At 44.2% G+C, this 19065-nt stretch overlaps 1 protein-coding gene across 1 annotated transcript in view; it reads left to right on the forward strand.

Annotated features, from left to right (window-relative positions):
- The window catches only part of msh4 (mutS homolog 4), a 188335-nt gene that overhangs the window by 25117 nt on the left and 144153 nt on the right, over positions 1 to 19065 (forward strand). Inside the window, exon 2 of the mRNA XM_059983705.1 lies at positions 18216 to 18326. Coding sequence (XP_059839688.1) covers positions 18216 to 18326 — 111 coding nt within the window. The remainder of the gene's footprint in view (positions 1 to 18215; positions 18327 to 19065) is intronic.

The raw sequence follows: 19065 nt of genomic DNA on the forward strand, positions 1-19065 counted from the left end.
CAGCCCTCTTCAAGTCCAGCCACCAATTTTCAATGGGATTGACACCTGGACTCTGACTTCGCTACTCCAGGACATTAACTTAGTTGTTTTAAGCCTATCCTGTGTAGCTTTGGATTTATGCTTGGGATATGATTAGACTTTACATGATTTGAGCAATGGGATCAATATTGAGGAAACAGCGTACCCTAACATCTTCATCATTGTTTTGTGAGATTTTAACCAGGGAAGTCTGAAAAATCACTAAGCAATTACCATGAACAGATCATTTGCAATCCCAGAGGAAACAACACACTGGACCATTGCTATACCACCATCAAGAATGCCAACCATGCTATTCCATGCCCTCACTTCGGGAAGTCTGATCACCTGACTGTGTTTCTACTCCATGAGTATAGGCAGAGACTGAAGACTGCAGCACCAGTAGTGAAGACCAAGAAGGTATGGACAAGAGAAGCACAGGAGCGCCTACAGGACTGCTTTGAGTCGGTGGACTGGACTATATTCATGGATTCATCTTTGAACCTGGATCAGTATGCTGCAGTTGTTACCAACTTCATTAAAACCTGTGTGGATAAGTGTATGCCCACAAAAACTTACTGTACATTCCCAAACCAAAATGTATGTCCAAACCAAAACCAAAACCAGGACGTACATTGTCTGCTGAAGGCTAGGTCTGTGGCATTCAAGTCTGGCAAGAGACAATAGACAATAGGTGCAGCAGTAGGCCATTCGGCCTTTTGAACCAGCACCGCCATTCAATGTGATCATGACTAATCATCCATAATCAGTACCCCATTCCTGCCTTCTCCCCATATCCTTTGGTTCCACTATCTTCAAGAGCTCTATTTAACTCTTTCTTGAAAGCATCCAGAGAATTGGCCTCCACTGCCTTCTGAGGCAGAGCATTCCTTAGATCCACAACTCTCTGGGTGAAAAAGCTTTTCCTCAACTCTGTTCTAAATGGCCTGCCCCTTATTCTTAAACTGTGGTCTCTGGTTCTGGACTCCCCCAACATTGGGAAGATGTTTCCTGCCTCTAGCATGTCCAATCCCTTAATAATCTTATATGTTTCAATTAGATCCCCTCTCATACTTCTAAATTCCAGTGTATACAAGCCCAGTCCTGTACCAGAAGACCAGGTATGATTTGTGAAGGACTATTTCAAGGGTGAAGAGACAATTTTGAATGAGGTTGGAGGCGACATTGGATGCACGGCAACTCTGGCAGGGTTTTCAAGACATTACTTCCAAAAAAGCAAAACCAAATAGCATGAATGGCAGTGATACTTCACTACCAGATGAACTCAACACTTCCTATGCCTGCTTTGAAAGGGAGAACACAACGACAGCTGTGAAGATCCCTGCTGCATCTGATAATCCTGTGATCTCTGTCTCAGTGGCTGACTGGAGTGAACCGTCGCAAGGTGGAAGGTCCCAATGGAGTACTTGGGAAACTCTGAAAACCTGTGCCAACCAGCTGGCAGGAGTATTCAAGGCCATTTTCAACCTCTCTCTGCAAAAGACGGAAGTTCCCACTTGCTTCAAAATGGCAACGGTTATACCAGTGCCTAAAAAAGTACGACCCCCCCGGCACAGAGTCTGGCCCTGTGGCTCAGAAGGGTAGGGAAAGGAAGAGAAAGGCAGTAGTGATAGGGAACTCTATAGTTAGGGGGTCAGATGGGCGATTCTGTGGACAGAGGAAAAAAACTCGGATGGCAGTTTGCCTCCCAGGTGCCAGGGTCCGGGATGTTTCAGATTGCCTCCACAATATCCTGCAGTGGGAGGGAGAACAGCCAGAGGTTGTGGTACATATGACATAGGTAGGAAAAGGGAAGAGGTCCTGAAAACAGACTACAGGGAGTTAGGAAGGAAGTTGAGAAGCAGGACTGCAAAGGTAGTAATCTCAGGATTACTGCCTGTGCCACGTGACAATGAGTACAGGAATAGAATGAGGTGGATGATAAATGTGTGGCTGAGGGATTGGAGCGGGGGCAGGGATTCAGATTTCTGGATCATTGGACCTCTTTTGGGGCAGTTGTGACCTGTACAAAAAGGACAAGTTGCACTTGAATCCCAGGGGGACCAATATCCTGGCAGGGTGGTTTGCTAAGGTTATTGGGGAGAGTTTAAACTGGAGTTGTTGGGGAGTAGGAACCTAACTGAAGAGACTGGGGAAGAGGCGGTTGGCTCACAAATAGAGAAAGCTTGGAGACAGTGTGTGAGGGAGGATAGACAGGTGATAGAGAAGGGATGCACTCAGACCAGTGATTTGAGATGTGTCTATTTTAACGCAAGGAGTATTGTGAACAAAGTGGATGAGCTTAGAGCGTAGATCAGTACTTGGAGCTATAATGTGGTGGACACTACAGAGACTTGGATGGCTTAGGGGCAGGAATAGTTACTTCAAGTGCTGGGTTTTGGATGCTTCAGAAATGACAGAGGGAGGCAAAAGAGGTGGGGGCGTGGCACTGTTGATCAGAGATCGTGTCTCATCTGCAGAAAAGGTGGACATCATGGAGGGGTTGTCTACAGAGTCTCTGTGGGTGGAGGTTAGAAACAGGAAGGGGTCAATAACTCTATTGGGTGTTTTTTATAGGGCGCCCAATAGTAACAGGGATATTGAGGAGCAGATAGGGAAACAGATCCTGGAAAGGTGTAATAATAACAGAGTTGTCGTGGTGGGAGATTTTAATTTCCCAAATAATTGAATGGCATCTCCCTAGAGCAAGGGGTTTAGATGGGGTGGTGTTTGTTAGGTGTGATCAGGAAGGTTTCTTGACACAATATGTAGATAAGCCTACAAGAGCAGAGACTATACTTGATTTGTTATTGGGAAATGAACCTGATCAGGTGTCAGATCTCTCAGTGGGAGAGCGTTTTGGAGATAGTGATCTTAATTCTATCTTCTTTACAATAGCATTGGAGAGAGATAGGAACAGACAAGTTAGAAAAGCGTTTAATTGGAGTAAGGGGAGTTATGAAGCTATCAGGCAGGAACTTGGAAGCTTAAATTGGGAACGGATGTTCTCAGGGAAAGGTACGAAAGAAATGTGGCAAATGTTCAGGGGATATTTGTGTGGAGTTCTGCACAGGTACGTTCCAATGAGACAGGGAGGTTATGGTAGGATACAGGAACTGTGGTGTACAAAGGCTCTAGTAAATCTGGTCAAGAAGAAAAGAAAAACTTGCAAAAGGTTCAGAGAGCTAGATAATGTTATATATCTAGAAGATTATAAGGCTAATAGGAAGGAGCTTAAGAAGGAAATTCGGAGAGCCAGAAGGGTCCATGAGAAGGCCTTGGCAGGGAGGACTAAGGAAACAGAACATAGAGAACATAGAATAGTACAGCACAGTACAGGCCCTTCAGCCCACAATGTTGTGCCAATCCTTAAACCCTGCCTCCCATATAACTCCCCACCTTAAATTCCTCCATATACCTGTCTAGTAGTTTCTTAAATTTTAAAGCCCTAAGGCATTCTACAAGTATGTGAAGAGCAAGAGGATAAGATGTGAAAGAATAGGACCTAGCAAGTGTAACAGTGGGAAAGTGTGTATGGATCCAGAGGAAATAGCAGAGGTAAGAAATGAACACTTCAGTATTCACAATGGAAGAGGATCTTGGTGATTGTAGTGATGACTTGCAGTGGACTGAAAAGCTTGAGCATGTAGATAGTAAGAAAGGGGATGTGCTGGAACTTTTGGAAAGCATCAAATTGGATAACCCACTGGAACTGGACGAGATGTACCCCAGGCTACTGTGGGAGGCGAGGGAGGAGATTGCTGAGCCTCTGGCAATGATCTTTGCATCATCAATGGGGATGGGAGCGGTTCCGGAGGATTGGAGGGTTGAGGATGTTATTCCCTTATTCAAGAAAGGGAGTAGAGATGTCCTACGAAGGTATAGACCAGTGAGTCTTACTTCAGTAGTTGCTAAGCTGATGGAGAAGATTGTGAGAGGCAGGACTTATGAACATTTGGAGAGGTATAGTATGATTAGGAATAGTCAGTATGGCTTTATCAATGACAGGTCGTGCCTTACGAGCCTGATTGAATTTTTTGAGGATGTGACTAAACATGTTGATGAAGGAAGAGCAGTAGATGTAGTGTATATGGATTTCAGCAAGGCATTTGATAAGGTACCCCATGCAAAGCATATTGAGAAAGTAAGGAGGCATGGGCTCCAAGGGGACATTGCTTTGTGGATCCAGAACTGGCTTGCCCAGAGAAGGCAAAGAGTGGTTGTAGGTGGGTCATATTCTGCTTGGAGGTCTGTGACCAGTGGTGTGTCTCAGGGATATGTTAGAACCATAGAACATTACTGTACATAAACAGGTCTTTTGGCCCTTCTTGGCTGTGCTGTACCATTTTCCTGCCTAGTCCCACTGACCTGCACCAGGACCATATCCCTCTATACACCTCTCATCCATGTACCTGTCCAAGTTTTTCTTAAATGTTAAAAGTGAGCCTGTATTTACTACTTTATCTGGAGGCTTATTCCACACTCCCACCACTCCACCACTCTCTGTGTGAAGAAGCCCCCCCCCCCATGTTCCCTTTAAACTTTTCCCCCTTCACCCTTAACCCATGTCCTCTGGTTTTTTATCTCCCCTAGCTCAGTGGAAAAAGCCTGCTTGCATTCAGTCTATCTATACCCATCATAATTTTATATACTTCTATCAAATATCCCCTCATTCTCCTACACTCCAGGGAATAAAATCCTAACCTATTCAACCTTTCTCAGTAACTCAGTTTCTCAAGTTCCAGCAACATCCTTGTAAACCTTCTCTGCACTCTTTCAACCTTATTAATATCCTTTCTGTAATTTGGTGACCAAAACTGCACACACTACTCCAAATCTGCAGTCACCAATGCCTTGTACAACCTCACCATAACATTCCAACTCTGATACTAAATACCTTGATTTATAAAGGCCAATGTACCAAAAGCTCTCTTTAACAACCCTATTTACCTGTGATCACACCTTTCGGGAATTTTGTACCTGTATTTTCAGATCCCTCTGTTCTACTGCATTCCTCAGTGCCCTACCATTTACCTTGTATGTTCTACCTCGGTTTGTCCTTCCAAAGTGCAATACCTCACACTCCATCTGCCATTTTTCAGACCATTTTTCCAGCTGGTCCAAATCCCTCTGAAAGCTTTGAAAATCTTCCTTACTGTCCACTACAACTCCAATCTTTGTATCATCAGCAAATTTGCTAATCCAATTTACACATTATCATCCAGATCATTGATATAGATGACAAATAACAATGGACCCAGCACTGATCCCTGTGGCACAACACTAGTCACAGGCCTCCACTCAGAAGCAATCCTCCACTACCACTCTCTGGCTTCTCCCATTGAGTCAACGTCTAATCCAGTTTACTACCTCACCACGTATACCTAGCAACTGAATCTTTCTAATTTACCTCCCATGCGGGACCTGGTCAAAGGCCTTACTGAAGTCCATGTAGACAACATCCACTGCCTTCCCTTCATCTACTTTCCTGGTAACATCCTTGAAAAACTGTTAATAGATTTGTTAAACATGACCTACCACGCACAAAGCCATGTTGACTCTCCCAATTAAGTCCCTGTCTATCCAAATACTTGTAGATCCTATCTCTTAGTACTCCTTCCAATAATTTACCTTATACCAACGTCAAAATTACCAGTCATAATTTCCCAGATTACTTTTAGAGCCTTTTTTAAGCAACGGAACAACATGAGCTATTGTCCAATCTTCCGGCACCTTACCCGTAGATACCGACATTGCCAGGGCCCCTGCAATTCCAACACTAGTCTCTTTCATGGTCCAAGGGAATACCCTGTCAGGTCCTGGGGATATATCGACTGTGATTTGCCTCAAGATAGCAAGCACCTCCTCCTTCTCTTCAATCTGTATAGGTTCCATGGCCTCACTACTTGTTTCTTTTATTTCCATTGACTCCATGCTAGTTTCCTTAGTAAATTCAGATGCAAAAAAAAGCATTTAAGATCTCCCCCATTTCTTTTGGCTCCCTACATAGCCGACCACTCTGATCTTCAAGAGGACCAATTTTATCCCTTACTGTCATTTTGCTCTTAATATACCTGTAGAAACTCTTTGGATTATCCTTCACCTTGACTGCCAAAGCAACCTCATGACTTTTTTTAGCCCTCCTGATTTTTCTTAATTATTTTTTTGCATTTTTTATGCCCCTCAAGTCCCTTATTTGCTCCCTATTGCTTATACATGTTATACATCTCTCTCTTCTTCTTTATCAGAGTTCCGATATCCCTCGAGAACCAAGGTTCCTTATCCTTAGTTACTTTTCCTTTAACCCTGACAGGAACATACAAACTCTGCACTCTCAAAATTTCTCCTTTGAAGGCCTCCCACTTACCAATCACATCCTTGCCAGAGAACAACCTGTTCCAATCTACGCTTTTTAGATCCTTTCTCATTTCTTCAAATTTGGCCTTTTTCCAGTTTAGTTCCTCAACCCAAGGATCAGATCTGTCTTTATCCATGATCAAGTTGAAACCACTGGAATCAAAGTGTTCCCCTACACATACTTCCATCACGGCCCAAAACATTGGCTACTCTTTTCTCACGGATGCTGCCTGACTTACTGAGTTCTTCCAGCATTGTGTATGTATTCTTCTGTCACCTGACCTAACTCGTTTCCTAATAGGAGATCTAATATTGCATCCTCTCTAGTTGGTACCTCTATATATTGATTTAGAAAACTTTCCTGAACGTATTTTACAAACTCTAACCCATCTAGACCTTTAGCAGTATAGGAATCCCAGTCAACATGTGGAAAATTAAAATCCCCTACTATCACAACTTTATGTTTCCTGCAGTTGTCTGCCACATCTCTGCAGATTTGCTCCTCCAATTCTCACTGACTATTGGATGGTCTATAACACAACCCCATTAATGTGGTCATACCTTTCCTGTTTCTCAGCTCCACTCATATGGCCTCAGTAGACAAGCCTTCTAATCTGTCCTGCCTGAGCACTGCTGTAACATTTTCCCTCACTAGCACTGGCACCACCCCTCCCCCACCCTTCATTTCTCTGCCTCTATCACTTCTGAAACCTTGGAACCCTGGAACATTAAGCTGACAGCTCTGCCCCTCCTTTAGCCAAGTTTCACTAATGGCTACAATGTCATAATTCCATGTGTCAATCCACGCCCTTACCGTGTTAGCCTTCCCCACAATACTCCTTGCATTGAAATAGACACACCTCAGAAGATTATTACCACCACACACAACCCTTCTATTTGTGACTTTGCATAAACTTTAAACATCATTTATTGTTCTGGGACCCTTCATCAATCGTGGAATTTAAGAGCTAAGAGGTATTGTTGCAGCTATATAGGACCCTGGTCAGACCCCACTTGGAGTACTGTGCTGATTTCTGGTTGCCTCACTACAGGAAGGATATGGAAGCCATAGAAAGGGTGCAGAGGAGATTTACAAGGATGTTGCATGTCTTATGAAAACAGGTTGAGTGAACTCGGCCTTTTCTCCTTGGAGCAAAGGAGGATGAGAGGTGACCTGATAGAGGTGTACAAAATAAGGACAAGCATTGATCGCGTGGATAGTCAGAGGCTTTTTCCCAGGGCTGAAATGGCTAGCATGAGAGGGCATAGTTTTAAACATGTTTAGAAGTAGGTACAGAGGAGATATCAGGGGTAATTTTTTTTAATGCAGGGAGTGGTGAGTGCGTGGAATGGGCTGCCGGCAATGGTGGTGGAGGCGGATACGATTGGATCTTTTAAGAAACTTTTGGATAGGTACATGGAGCTTAGAAAAAGCCTGTATTGTGCTGTAGGTTTTCTATGTTTCTAAGAATAATGTGAGCTACCTTAATGACTATCGCCTGGTAGCACTCACATTGACAGTGATGAAATGCTTTGAGAGGTTTGTCATTACTAGACTGAACTCCTGCCTGAACAAGGACCTGGACCCATTGCAAGTTGCTTATCGCCACGATAGGTCAATGGCAGATGCAATCTCAATGGCTCTCCACACGGCTTTAGACCACCTAGACAACACAAGCACCTACGTCAGGATGCTGTTCATCAACTGTAGCTCTGCATTGAATACCATCATTCCCACAATCCTGATTGAGAAGTTGCTGAACTTGGGCCTCTGTACTTCCCTCTGCAATTGGATCCTTGACTTCCTAACTGGAAGACCACAATCTGTGCGGATTGATGATAACATATCCTCCGCACTGATGATCAACACTGGCACACCTTAGGGGTGTATGCTTAGCTCACTGCTCTACTTTCTATATACCCATGACTGTGTGGCTAGGCATAGCTCAAGTACGATCTATAAATTTGCTGATGATACAAACATTGTTGGTAGAATCTCAGGTGGTGACAAGAGGGTGTACAGGAGTTGGATATGCCAATTAGTGGAGTGGTGCCACAGCAACCACCTGGCATTCAACATCAGTAAGACGAAAGAGCTGATTGTGGACTTCAGGTTGGGTAAGACAAAGGAACAAATACCAATCGTCATAGAAGGATCAGAAGTAGAGAGAGTGAGCAGCTTCAATTTCCTGGGTGTCAGGATCTCTGAGGATCTAACCTGGTCCCAACATAGCCAGGCGAGACAGCGGCTATAATTCATTAGGAGATTGAAGAGATTTGGCATGTTAACAAGTACACTCAAAAACTTCTGTCGATGTACTGTGGAAAGCATTCTGACAGGCTGCATCACTGTCTAGTATGGGGGGGCGGGGTGGGGTTGGTGGTGCTACTGCACAGGACCAAAAAAAGCTGATGAGTGTTGTAAATCTAGTCAGCTCCATCCTGGGTACTTTGTAGGTACTAGCCTACAAAGTACCCAGGACACCTTCAGGGAGTGGTATCTCAGAAAGGCAGCGTCTATTATTAAGGAACTCCAGCACCCAGGGCATGCCCTTTTTTCACTATTACCATCAAGTAGGAGGTACAGAAGCCTGCAGGCACACACTCAGCGATTCAGGAACAGCTTCTTCCCCTCTTCCATCGGATTCCTAAATGGACATTGAACCGTTGGACACTACCTCACTTTTTTTAGTATGCAGTTTTGTTTTTTGCACATTTAAAAAATATATTCAATATACATATACTGTAATTGATTTATTTATTAATTATTATTTTTTCTCTGTTTTATATTATGTATTACATTGAACTGTTGCTGCTAACAAATTTCACATCACATACTGGTAATAATAAACCTGATTCTGATTCTGATCATTGTCTTGCTGGAAAACAAATCTCTCAAGTCACAGTTCTCTCACAAACTACATCAGGTTTCCTCCAGGATTTCTCTGTATTCTGCTGTATTCATTTTCCTTTCTACATTCACAAGGCTTCCAGGGCCCGTTGCAGTGAAGCATCCCCACAGCATGATGCAGCTCCACCATAGGGATGGTGTGCTTTTGATAATGTGCAGCATTTAGCGTTTAGTCTGATGGCTAAAAAGCTCAATTTTGGTTTCATCAGACTATAGAACCTTTTTCCAGCTGACTTCAGAATCTTCCACATGCCTTCTGCAAACTGGCTAAGATTTCATGTGAATTTTTTTTCAATAGTGTCTTTCTCTTTGCCACTCTCCATAAAGCTGCGACTGGTGAAGCAACTGAACAATATTTATTGAATGTGCAGTCTCTCTCATCTCAGCCACTGAAGCCTGTAACTCCTCCAGAGTTGTCATAGGTCTCCTGGTGGCCTCCCTCACTAGTTCCCCTTGTGGTGAACTACATACCTGTCTGGACACACCCCTGCTGACTGCTCCTGTGGCCCCTCCCACTGACCATGGCTCCTCCCACAGACCCCGGTATAAAGGCGATTGAGGCCTGAGCCCGGCCCTCAGTCTCCAGGATGTAGTATGGTGGTCAACTACTGCTTGTTCTTTCTTCCAGTCAATAAAAGTCGATATCTCACCTGCACGTCTCGGAGAGAGTTATTGATGGTGCATCAATTTTATTGACTGGAAGTTTTAAAACATGGAAAGCATTTTACGTCTGGAAAGATTGGATTTGGACCCCCAAGCCCCGAAGCAGCTCTTGCCTTTGAACTCTGGCTTGCATGCTTCCAATCATACTTGGAGGAGGTTAGTGCAACTGAACCCACTGTTATGCACCGAATTCTCCTCTCGAGGGTCACCCCGAAAGCTTACTCACTTATCAGAGGCCCGTCAACCTACCAAGGGGCACTGGACGTCCTCAAAAGACAGTACCTGCAGCCGGTGAACACCGTCTACGCAAGACATCGCTTAGCTACGCGACGACAGCGGCCTGGAGAATCAAGAACCGAGTTTCTCCAAGCCCCACAGACACTCATGCGGACTTGCGACTGCAAAACTCTCACGGCAGAACAGCACGTGGAGCTCCTCGTACGAGACGCCTTTGTTACAGGGATCAGGTCAGTGTATGTGCGCCAGCGGTTGCTGGAAAATGCAGATCTTACCTTACGCTCGGCGATCGAGACGGCCGACACGCTGGAGGCTGCTCTGCACAATGCTGACGCTGTCCAGCCGCGCGATTCCCTGCCAGTTCCGTGGACACCTCAGACCCCGCCGCTGCTGGATCCCGCGAGCGAATTCGCCAACGTCGCTGCCAGTCGCAATTCCACGAACTCCCCAAACCCGACCACAGCTGCTGCCAGTCGCAAGCCCGCACAGTGTTACTTCTGCGGATTCAAAAAGCACCCCCAAAAACACTGCCCGGCCCGAGAAGCGACCTGTTCCAGCTGCGGGAAGAAGGGCCATTTCGCCAAGGTCTGTAAGTCTAAACCACGAGCGGGGTCGGGCAGCACTGCGTGCGAGGCATGGGGGCCGCCATCTTGCATGCCCGGATGGGGGCAACCATCTTTGTTGGTGCCAACATGCCCCGCCCCCTACCCACCGATGCTTACTGGGCACCAAGACGGCAGTTCAACTCTGGCTTCCGTAACCCTCGACTAAAGTGCCCCACACCAGCTTGCAAGGTCAATGATGGACATCCTGGTGGAGGGGCACAGGACTGTTTGACACGGGCAGCACTGAAGAGTTTTATTGACCCTGACACAGTACAACGCTGCAGACTCGTGACACGGCTGGTAAGCCAGAGGGTCACCTTGGCTTCTGGGTCGTATTCCACAGACATACGGGTGGGTTGTGTAGCGACATTGGTGGTGCAGGGCACAGAACATCGGAACTTTGCGCTACTGGTCATGCCTCAACTGTGCGCGCCTGTGCTATTGGGGCTGGACTTCCAGAGCCACCTCGAAAGTGTGACTATGGCATATGACGGGCCCCTCCCACCACTCACTGTCAGGAATCCTCAGTTTGGTGGGACTTCGCCATATACCCCACTACTGACCACACACACACACACACCGAACCACACATCCCACCCAGCACCATGCTGACAGCTGTGCTACTGACACCACTTGCAGCCTCTCCACCCTCAAGATCCCTCCCCCACTGCTGTTCGCCAACCTGACCCCCGACTGTAAACCTGTGGCAACCAAAAGCAGGAGGTACAGCGCGGGGGACAGGGCCTTCATTCAGTCAGAGGTGCAGCGGCTGCTCAGGAAGGGGATCATTGAGCCAAGCACAAGCCTTTGGAGGGCCCAGGTGGTCGTTGTTTGGACTGGGCAGAAAAAAATAGGATGGTCGTGGACCATAGTCAAACCATCAATAGGTTCACGCAGCTTGACGCGTACCCCCACCCCGCATCGCGGATATGGTCAACCAGATAGCTCAGTACAAGGTGTACTCGACAATATGAAATCCGCTTATCACCAGCTCCCCACCCACCCAGAGGACCGCCCCTACACCGCCTTCGAGGCGGGCGGCAGGCTCTATCACTTCCTGCGCATCCCATCCGGTGTCACAAATGGTGTCTCAGTCTTCCAGAGGGAAATGGACCGGATGGTGGATCAGTACCGACTGAAGGCCACATTTCCCTATCTGGATAACATCACCATCTGTGGTCATGACTGGCCGGATCACAACACCAACCTCCAACGATTTTTCCAAGTGGCCAAAGTCCTGAACCTTACTTATAATAGGGACAAGTGTGTGTTCGGAACCACCCAACTCGCTATCCTTCAGTATGTCGTGGAAAACGGGGTCATTGGCCCTGATCCCGACCATATGCGCCCCCTGTTAGAACTCCCTCTTCCCACCACTCTCAAAGCCCTCAGATGGTGCCTGGGCTTCTTTTCCTATTACACCCAATGGGTCCCCCATTATGCAGACAAGGAGTGCCCCCTGGTCAAGTCTACCACTTTTCCCCTCTCTGCCGAGGCCTGCGCAGCCTTCAGCTGCATTAGAGGGGACATTGCCAAAGCAACGATGCATGCGGTGGATGAGACCATTCCCTTCCAAGTAGAGAGTGATGCCTCCCGATTTCACGCTTGCTGCTACCCTCAATCAGGCAGGCAGGCCAGTAGCATTCTTTTCTCGTACCCTTCAAGGCTCTGAAATTCGGCACTCCGTGGTGGAGAAAGAAACCCAGGCCATAGTGCATCACCCCTCTTGCATGGTCGCAGTTTTTGAGGATGACCTACTCTAGGCAGATTTCTAGCTGTACTATATTCTTTCTATTTCTTGATGATTGACTTAACTGTACTAAGGATATTCAATGCCTTAGAAATTTTCTTGTATCCATCTGCTGACTTGTGCTTTTAAATAATCTTTTCGTGGGGTTGCTCTGAGTGTTCTTTTGTGTTGTTTCTGCTAGGATACTGACCCACCAACAGTTGGACCTTCCAAATGCAGGTGTATTTTTTTACTGTAATGAGTAAAATTTGAGTGCAAGTTTATATGTATCTAGGACATCTTAACTAATTATGTGTCTTTTATAACCAATTGGCTGCACCAATGATAATTTTCATATTAAAGAGTGAATACTTATGCAGTCAATTATTTTGTGTTTTATATTTGTAATTAATTTAGATCATTTTGTAGAGATCTGCAGTCACTTTGGCAAGGAAGTTTTTTATTTCTGTTGATCAGTGTCAAAAAAGCCAAATTAAATCCACTGTGATTCAGTGTTGTAAAACAAAACATAACTTCCAAGGAGGTAAATACTGTTTATAGGCACTGTGCATGCTTTTGTAGACATCACTGAATCGAGGCTGAAAGTGAGTTTAATTTTCCAATGATACACGTTGTATTGAATGGACTGTTAGGAAGGCAGAGGGGGTGGAGTTACTCTGTTGATAAAAATGGAAATTCAATCATTAGAAAGAGTGGAAGGGGTTGAATCATTTTGGATAGAGCTAAGGAACTAAGGAACTGCTAGGGAACAAAGACCCAAATGGGAGTTTTAAACAAACTCCTAAACAGTAGTAAGGATGTGGTCTACAAATTACAATGGGAAATAGAAAATGCATGCCAAAAGGGCAATGTTACAATAGTCATGGGGGAATTCAATATGCAAGTAGATTGGGAAAATCAGGTTCATGCGGGATTCCAAGAGGGGGAATTTCTAGAATGTCTACAAAAAGGCCTTTTAGAAAAGCTCATGGTTGAGCCCACTAGGGGATCAGCTCTTCTGGACTGGGTGTTGTGCAATGAACTGGAATTGGTTGAGAGTCCATCTCCCACCCCCCCATCCTCATCACATTCTACAGGGGTTGTATTGAGAGCATCCTGAGTAGCTGCATCATTGCTTGGTTCGGAAATAGCACCATCTTGGATCGCAAGTCCCTGCAGTGGATAGTGAGGTCAGCTGAGAAGATCATCAGGGTCTCTCTTCCCACCATTATGGATATTTACACTACACACTGCATCTGCAAAGCAAACAGCATTATGAAGGACCTCACGTACCCCTCATACAAACTCTTCTCCCTCCTGCCATCTGGGAAAAGGCACCGGAGCATTCGAGCTGTCACAACCAGTCTATGTAACAGTTTCTTCCCCCAAGCTATCAGACTCCTCAATACCCAGAGCCTGGACTGACACCAACTTACTGCCCTCTACTGTGCTTATTCTCTTGCTTATTATTTATTGTAATGCCTGCACTGTTTTGTGCACTTTATGCAGTCCTGGGTAGGTCTGTAGTCTCGTGTAGTTTTTTTCTGTACAGTTTTCACGTAGTTTAGTGTAGTTTTTGTACTATTTTTTGTAGCACCATGGTTCTGAAAAACTTTGTCTCATTTTTACTGTGTACTGTACCAGCAGTTATGGTCGAAATGACAATAAAAAGTGACTTGACTTGAGATTCAGGTAATAGAACCCTTAGGAGCAAATGATCATATGATCAAATTTACCCTGAAATTTGAGAAGGAGAAACTAAAGTCAGAGTTATCAGTATTACAGTGGAGTAAAGGGAATTACGGAGGCATGAGAGAGCAGTTGGCCAGAGTTGATTGGAAAAGAACACTGGCAGGGAAGGTGGCAGAGCAGCAGTAGTTAGAATTTCTGGAAGCAACTTGGAAGGCACTGGATATATACATACCAAAGGGGAAGAATGATTCTAAAGGCAAGATGAGACATTAATCTTGTGGATAGCCAGAGGCTTTTTCCCAGTGCTGAAATGTCTAACACAAGGGGGCATAGTTTCAAGGTGCTTAGAAGTAGATACGAGGGGGGATGCTTGGGGTAAGTTTTCCCACACACAGTGGTGGGTGCGTGAAATGCACTGCCAGAGATGGTGGTGGATGCAGATATAATAGTGTCTTTTAAGAGACTTAGATAGGTACATCGAGCTTAGAAAAATAGAGGGCTAAGTGGTAGGGTAATTCTAGACGGAGTGGGTTACAGGGTTGGCGCAACACTGGGCTGAAGGGCCTATAATGTGCTGTAGATTTCTATGTTCTATGTACTAAAAGTTTGTTCAGATACATGAAGTGGAAAAGGATGGTGAGAATGGATATCTGACCGCAGTGTGGTGTAAATTGCAGGTATCAAGAGTCCTGAAGTAGTTGGTTTTTGGGAAACTGAAAGGTCTGAAGGTCGATAAGTCATCTGAACCAAATCGTGTATTTCCCAGGGTTCTGAAAGAGGTGGCTGAAGAGATTGGGGAAGTATTAGTAATGATCTTTCAAGAATCACTGGATTCTGGGATGTTTCTGGAAGATTGGAAAATTGCAAATGTCTCTCCACTTTTCAAGAAGGGGGAGAGGCAGAAGAAAGGAAATTATAGGCCAGTTACTCTACCCTCAGTGGTTGGAAAGATGTTGGAGTCGATTGTTAAGGATGTGGTTTTGGGATACTTGGAGGCACATAAGCCGTAGTCAGCATGGTTTCCTCAATGGAAAGTCTTGTAGGACAACTCTTGGAATTCTTTGAAGAAATGTTCTATGTTTTTTATGTTTCTATGTAAATAACAAGCAGAGTAGACAAAGGAGAATCGGTTGATGTGTACTTGGATTTTCAGGAGGCTTTTGACAAGGTGCCACATATGAGGTTGGTTAACAAGCCTCAAGGCCATGGTATTACAGGAAAGATTCTGGCATGGACAAAGCAGTGGCTGATTGGTAGGAGGCAAAGAATAGGAACAAAGGGAGCCTTTTCTGGTTGGCTGTTGGTGACTAGTGGTATTCCATAGGGGTCTATGTTGGGACCGATTCTTTTGACGTTATATAGTACATCAATGATTTGGTTGATGGAATTGATGGCTTTGTTGCAAAGTTTTCAGATGATACAATGATAGGTGGAAGGACAGTTTTGAGGAAGTGGAAAGGCTACATAAGGATTTAGCTAGATTAGGAGAATGGGCAAATTAATAGATGGAATACAGTGCCAGGAAGTGTATGGTCATGCACTATGGCAGAAGAAATTAAAGGGTTGACTATTTTTTAAATGGAGAGAAAGTACAAAAAGCTGAGGCACAATGGGATTTGGGCACCTTTGTAAAGGGATTCTCTGAAGGTTAATTTGCAGGTTGAGTCTGTGGTGAGGTAGGCAAATGTGAAGTTAGCATTCATTTCAAGAAGACTAAAATATAAAAGTAAGGATGTATATTGAGATTTTATAAAGCTCTGGTGAAACTTCACTTGGAATATGGTGAGCAGTTTTGGTCCTCTCATCTTAAAAAAGGATGTGCTGAAACTATAGAGGGTTCAAAGGAGGTTTGCAAAATTAATTCCAGGATTGAATGGCTTGTTATATAAAGAGCTTTGATGGCTCTGCCCAGTATTCACTAGAATTCAGAAGAATGAGGGGTGACCTAATTGAAACCTATCAAATGATGAAAGGCCTTGATAGAATGTAGATGGAGAAGATGTGGTGGGATTGTCTTAAGACCAGAGAGTACAGCCTCAGAAAGGAGAGGCGTCCTTTTATAACGGAGATATGGAGGAATTTCTTTGGCCTGAGGGTGGTGAATCTGGGTATTGGTTGCCACAGGCTGCTATAGAGGCCAAGTATTTATTATATATATATTTAAGACAGATGTCGATTAAATTTTTGATTGGTCAGGGTGTGAAGGGTATGGGGGGTGGGGGGCGGAGGGGAAGATAGGAAATTGGGGCTGAGGAAAAATGTACCGGCCATAATGAAATGGTGGAGCAGATTTGAAGGTCCAAATAGCCTAATTATGGTCCTTTATCTTATGGTCTTACTGTAAAGGGAAAAGAATTAACACTAACATTAGTGGTGTTCAAGAGGGTCTTAGGGTCTTAGGCTCTTAGACGGGCACATGAATATGTAAGAGTGGAAGGATATGGACATTATTTAGGCAGAAGAAATTCATTTAGTTGGACATTTGATTGTGAATTTAATATCTTTACTAGTATTAGTGGTCTGCCAAACTAACATAAGAGAGCAGAATTCTATGGTGATTGCAGTGAAGTACAGGAGAGATGTCAGAAGTATGTTTTTTACACAGAGAGTGATAGGTATGTATAGTGCACTGCCAGGGTTGGTGATAGAGGTGTACACATTGGGCTTATTTAAGATGCTCTTAAATTAATACACACTTGATAGAAAATCAAGTCAAGTCAAGTCAACTTTTATTGTCATTTCGACCATAACTGCTGGTACAGTGCATAGTAAAAATGAGACAATGTTTTTCAGGACCATGGTGTTACATGACACAGTACAAAAAACCAGATTGAACTGCATAATAAAAAAAAAACACAGAGAAAGCTATACTAGACTACAGACCTACACTGGATTGCATAAAGTGCACAAAAACAGTGAAGGCATTACAATAAATAATAAACAGGACAGTAGGGCAAGGTGTCAGTCCAGGCTTCGGGTATTGAGGAGTCTGATAGCTTGGGGCAAGAAACTGTTATATAGTCTGGTCATGAGAGCCGGAATGCTTCGGAGCCTTTTCCCAGACAGCAGGAGGGAGAAGAGATTGTATGAGGGGTGCATGGAGTCCTTCATAATGGTGTTAACTTTGCGGATGCAGTGTGTAGCATAAATGTCCGTGATGGCGGGAAGAGATGACCCCGATGATCTTCTCAGCTGACCCTCACTGTCCATTGCAGGGTCTTGTGATCTGAGATGGTGCAATTTCTGAACCAGACAGTAATGCAGCTGCTTAGGATGCTCTCAATACATGGGGGGATGGGGGGTTGGGAGATGGACTTTCCTCAGCCTTCACAAAAAGTAGAGAAATTGGAGGGCTATGTAGGAGGGAATGGTTAGATTAATCTTAGAGTAGGTTAAAAGTTAAGCACAACATCATGGACCAAAGGGTCTGTACTGTGTTGTACCGTTCTATGTTCTATAGGCCAAAGGGGTTGTTCCTGTGCGGTAAAATGTAATATGTACTTAAGTTTTGTGCAGTCTTTGTTTAAAATCTGGATTGCGTGCCTGCAGATGTAGCGGAGGCATTTAGCATAGTGGCCTTCAGGAGGGAAATGGGCAAATATATACTGGAGAAATAATCTGAATGACAATGGAGAAAGAATTATTGGGGAGAACCTGTGGGTTATTCTGGTGTGGGCATGAGGGGAGACTTAAACCTAGAATTGTAGATTACAGAAGTGACTTTTGGCCTATTTTGTTCATACTGACTGTGATGTCTACCTGTGCTAATCAAATTGCCTGCATTAGGCTTGTATCCCTCTATGCCTTCCTTAGCTGAGAATCCATATAGTAGCCTCTTTCAGTGCTGTAACCATTCTATGGTTCATTGATAAACCACTTATATTGATTTATTAAGCTATAATCATTTTTGACTATGAATAAAGTGATAAATTTTTTTTTCCAAAATCTTATTACCTTATTATTTCATTGCACTGGGTTACATTGCATTTTGTCTGTGTTACAGGTCATTACCAAACTGCAGATTTTATCTCCTCTTGAAATTATAATGCCAAATACTACTTGTGATAAAGGAAGTGGGACTAAACTCTTCACTCTCGTCACAGAGAACTTCAAAGTAAGCACTCTGGAGACCTTCTCAACAGTAGTTTAGGTCTACATTTTGTCATTTGGGCAACATGATTATCAATTTAATAATTGTGTTGCAGTCATGTTATCATGGTCTTTTGAGATTTCTCAGCTCCTTCAGTTCTTATACTGTATGTGGCTCTAACCTTGCATTCCATTGCTGACCATCCTTTTAGTTACCTTGTTGAGCTCTGAAATTTTCTCCCTTCATCTTTCAATGCCTTTCTCTTCCTTTACAAGAGACTTAAAACCTATGGACTTTAATATTATGGAACATTAATGTTGCTGGTTTTCATATTACAGCAAAAAGTAACATCAGTATACTATAGATATATAATTAGTCCGTGAGCCAGGACCCCAAATTTGGGCCACTAGTACCATCTGGGGGGAATAATTCTTATAGTGATTTTTGGCAGGTTATACACCCCTAGTGTTAGAAAATATATGATTGCACTGCAGCGGTGGTAGCTTTCTGTGTGTTCACACAGAGTTCACACCGTGGGTTGAGGACAACGTTCCAGAGAGGAGTGGGATGATCAAATCATTGTTAGACCATATGAATGACATGGCCAGTGATTTGAACCGAGAAGTTGAACGATCTGCTGCAAATACCCCTTTAACGTAATAAATGCGCATTAGTACTTGAACAGAATTGTAACCAGATTTTTTTCATAGTGCCCCTCAAAAGGAGATGTAAGGTCTATAAGGTTTAAGGAATGTCTAAAACA

This window comes from Hypanus sabinus, chromosome 11 (genome assembly GCF_030144855.1).
Source record: "Hypanus sabinus isolate sHypSab1 chromosome 11, sHypSab1.hap1, whole genome shotgun sequence".
In the NCBI taxonomy this organism is placed as follows: Eukaryota; Metazoa; Chordata; class Chondrichthyes; order Myliobatiformes; family Dasyatidae; genus Hypanus; species Hypanus sabinus.